General features: G+C 35.5%; 1 protein-coding gene across 2 annotated transcripts in view; it reads right to left on the reverse strand.

Annotated features, from left to right (window-relative positions):
• LOC128248935 (GATA zinc finger domain-containing protein 4-like) overlaps positions 1–3,443 on the reverse strand; it is a 40,823-nt gene extending 37,380 nt beyond the window's left edge. The window contains exon 1 of one of the 2 annotated variants that reach the window (XR_008265094.1): positions 2,568–3,443. Coding sequence is in view for 1 of the 2 variants with exons in the window: in XM_052971362.1 (XP_052827322.1) it covers positions 2,568–3,058 (491 nt within the window). In the remaining variant the exon portion in view is untranslated. The remainder of the gene's footprint in view (positions 1–2,567) is intronic. The other variant, XM_052971362.1, reaches the window with a different exon arrangement.
• Positions 3,444–4,215: the final 772 nt, after the last annotated feature.

Raw genomic sequence — 4,215 nt, forward strand, 5'->3', positions numbered from 1 at the left:
TATATATATATATATATATATATATATATATATATATATATATACACACACATATATATATATGTATGTATGTTACTGTACTTTATGTATTGTGAATGCAAGTATGATGAAGTCTGTACTTCTACATGTGCAAACAAATTATGAACAAAAACATTACAGATGACATATATGTATGTGTGTGTGTGTGTGTGTGTGTATGTGTGTGTCTATGCATCTGTATGCGTATGGAAAAGTGTTTAAATGACAGCGATGGTGGGTCTGACCCATACAAGCATTGAAAAGAGGGCATTAAATGATCCCTTTCCTTCCTTCTCTCTTTCTCTCTCTCTCTCACTCTCTCTCTCACACACACACACACGCACGCACACGAACGCATGCACATACACACACGCACACAAACACAGCTGTGTGCGCGCATGCGTGTAACTTCACTGTGGAGTTAGTCCCGCGATGACCCTTTCGGTTAGGATAACATGAAGATTGAAACCGGCCGGTTTCACAATTTTCACGCACACACACACACACACACACACACATTACACATAGAAGAAGCAGAGAGAGGAGGAGGAGGAGGAGGAGGAGGCGGAAGAGATAGAACAAAACTAATAATTATCGATTTTTAAAAAAATCATCACAAAATACATAAAACAGATATGAGAAGAAAGAAAAGGGCTGGACTTATTTTTCCATCTTTTGAATTGCTTTGTTCATGTTTTACAATCGTTATTGGATTTCTCATGTTTAATAACCTCATCAACGTATACACAAACACACACAAACACACACAAGCATACACGTACACAGAAACGCTCACATACATACATACATATATACATACATACACACACTCAACATCGTGCGGGGTAGATTGAATAAATTATGATAATACATAGTAATAAAATCGTGTAACATCTTTCCTCCTTTCTCATAGAGCGACACACATACATACATACATATATATATATGTATATATATACATATATATATGTGTGTGTGTGTGTAATCTTATACGCACATATATGTGCGAGTGCATATGTATGCGTATGTATGTATTGTATTTAGTGTATTATATGTATATGTGTATGCATAAATATATATATATAACAAGCACAAACATACGTACATATCTATCAATATATATATAAATATACATTCGCTTTTCCCTGTGTATATACAACCGTTAGAGTTTTCACCGTTATTGTGTGTAGTAAAGTCTATGATTGTAGCCATTTCACAACTAACGTAGAATCACACAAGCGCATATACATACATACATACATACATATATATATATATATATATATATATATATATATTTATATATATACACGCACACCTCGTATGTTTTAAACTCAACTACAACACTTTCTTCATACAAGTTTGTATTGAGCTCGCTTACGTTTCTATATACTACGACATAATATAAACGGTCTCCTTCTTTCTCCCTCTCTCTCTCTCTCTCTCTCTCTCTCTCTCTCTCTCTCTCTCTCTTTCTATCTATCTACGCACATACATACACAAACATACATGTACACACACACACACACACATACACACACTGTGTGTACGTATATATAGTTCGTGACCCCACCACACTCTGTTACTAAATTTTGCTGTTGGTTTTATTGACACTCGGCAAACATTTGTTTGTTGTTGTTGTTGTTGTTATTTTTTCTTCCTTCTTCTTCTAAATGCAATAATGTTTCCATTCAAAAAAAAAAAAAATAACAAAACCAAAACATCATCATCATCATCATCATCATCATATCTGATGCATTCAGATGTTTCGTTGAATATTCAAATAATTAATTTATTTTTTATGCTAAATTAACAACAAATTACATTTCATATGAAATTTCATTGTGCATTTTCACAGAATAAGCAAGTTTTAATTAATTTATTTATTTCTTGCGTGTATATGTGTATGTGTATGTGTGTGTGTGTGAGATGTGTATGCCAGTACATTAGCATTAATGCGTTTGTGCGTATTTGCAACTATGAATGACTAGAGTGTTCGTTACCTGCATATATGTGTGTGTATGTATGTAATCTATGTACGCGTACACACACACACATATATATACAGAGAAAGGCGCACTCCATACACACACACACGTAGAATGTAGCTATATATATATATATATATATATATATATATATACGTGCGTGTGTGTGTGCGTGTGTATGTTTGCGTATGTGCACATGCATACAAAACTTCCATTTCTGCATTTTATGTTCTTCTGGGGTTTTTTTGCACTTTGATGCAATTTTAGGGAAACCATTCTGTTTCAAAATAATTCATCTTTGCACACACACACACACACACACATATATATACATATGTACATATATATATATATATATATATATATATATATATATATATATATATATATATATACCATTTTGTCAAGATTTCCCCCCATCTATCAACCACCTCCCTCTGCTTCGTTCGACCATTGTAACAAGGAAAAAAAAAACAACACCAAGAACACCCCGAAAGCAATTATAAAATAAAAGAAACGGTGATTGTTAATTAATTATAGTAATTCTTAGTTTGCACTTACCGGTCTTTGAAAAGTAGAGTCATTTTTTCTGTAGAAATTCTGAATTTCCTCGACAAATTCCATTTAAGTCCCGCTACCGTTTCCTTCTCTGGTACATTTACCTCAATTTGACCTCCTGTAGCTGGACAAATATTTAATTTCATATATCCATTGCGTTTACCATTAATGCCATTTCGGTTGCTCTGGACGCCACCATTATTATTATTACTATTATTACGATTACTATTATTATTATTATTATTATTATTATTATTATTGTTGTTGTTGTTCTTGTTGTTGTTGTTATCTTCACTGTTGTTATTACAACTATTATTATTATTGTTGTTGTTGTTGTTGTTGTTGTTACTACTACTGCTACTACTACTACTACTGTTTGGGCTCAGGGCCGTCGTGGAAGAAGTAGTAGTAGTTGTAGTATTATTATTATTATTATTATTATTGTTGTTTGTAATATTGGTTGTACCGGGCGATGCAGCGCCGCTACTTTTCATGGTTGCTGTGAAATTTCCTCTGCTTGGAACCGACTCAGCGGCAAAACTAGAATCGTTGGTCGCCAGCTTGGTTTCCTTTTTTGTTTCTCTCTCTCTCTCTGTTTATTATTATTATTATTATTGTTATTACTTGTAGTTCTCTTTAGTTGTTCTTCGTTTTCTGGCTTTCTTATTCCTCCTCCTACTACTACCACTCCTCGTCCTACTACTCCTCCTCCAATATCTCCCCCTCTCTCTCTCTCTGTCTCTGTCCGTGGTTTTTTTCCTCTCACATTTCCTCTTTCTCGCTTCTCTTCTGCCGTCCTCGTCGTCTCCTTATTCTTTCTTCTCCTTCTGCTGCTGCTGCTGCTATTACTACTATTGCTGCTGCTGATTATTATCATTACACTTACCCTCTCCTCCTTCCTCCACTTCCCTCACTTCTTGCTTCTCTCACCCTACTCCTACCAACACTCTCCTCCTACTCCCTCTATCTCAATACATATTCGTCCGTCTCATTACTTCTCTCTTTTCTTTCTTTCTTAACCTTTTCTTCAACTGCAAACACTTCTTGTTTTCATTGTTCTTGGTGCCCTCATTGCCGTCCAAAGGCACGAACACACTGGACACACTGTCCAAGGGAAACTCATGGGTCCGGGGCCTAATTTGGATCTACTTGCTGTCAATAACCGCTACATTAGGGCCCAATTCATTGATTTACCCGGTTACTTATAATTCTGTAAAAACAACCCTGAGTGTCCTCTTAAGATTTGGTGGACACACTGGGCAGTGTTCCCCAGGGAGGCCCTACGTGTCTAAGGACCAAATACCTTGATATGCTTTTAACAAATAAGTACTGAAAATTACTCTGAAACGCATTACTTTTACTCGGAGGCCTGGCCCGTGGTGGTTTTTGAAAACTGACGTGGATCGATCGTTTTGTTTAGTCATGTTGTACTTCATATAAATAAAGCAATCGTTGTTATTATAGGGAAATGATCTTAACAAATAAATTCCTGACTTTAATGTCACTGCTGGTCTCTTAACTTCCTCCCTATTTTTATGTTTTTGTTATAAAGAAAAGGTTCCCTCTGTCAAAAATTACATGGGAACCATCTTTCGCTTCTTCATTTCTCCCGGGGCCGAGTAATAACTCCACCATCACCACCACCAATATA

Source organism: Octopus bimaculoides, chromosome 10 (genome assembly GCF_001194135.2).
Source record: "Octopus bimaculoides isolate UCB-OBI-ISO-001 chromosome 10, ASM119413v2, whole genome shotgun sequence".
NCBI classification, from domain to species: domain Eukaryota; kingdom Metazoa; phylum Mollusca; class Cephalopoda; order Octopoda; family Octopodidae; genus Octopus; species Octopus bimaculoides.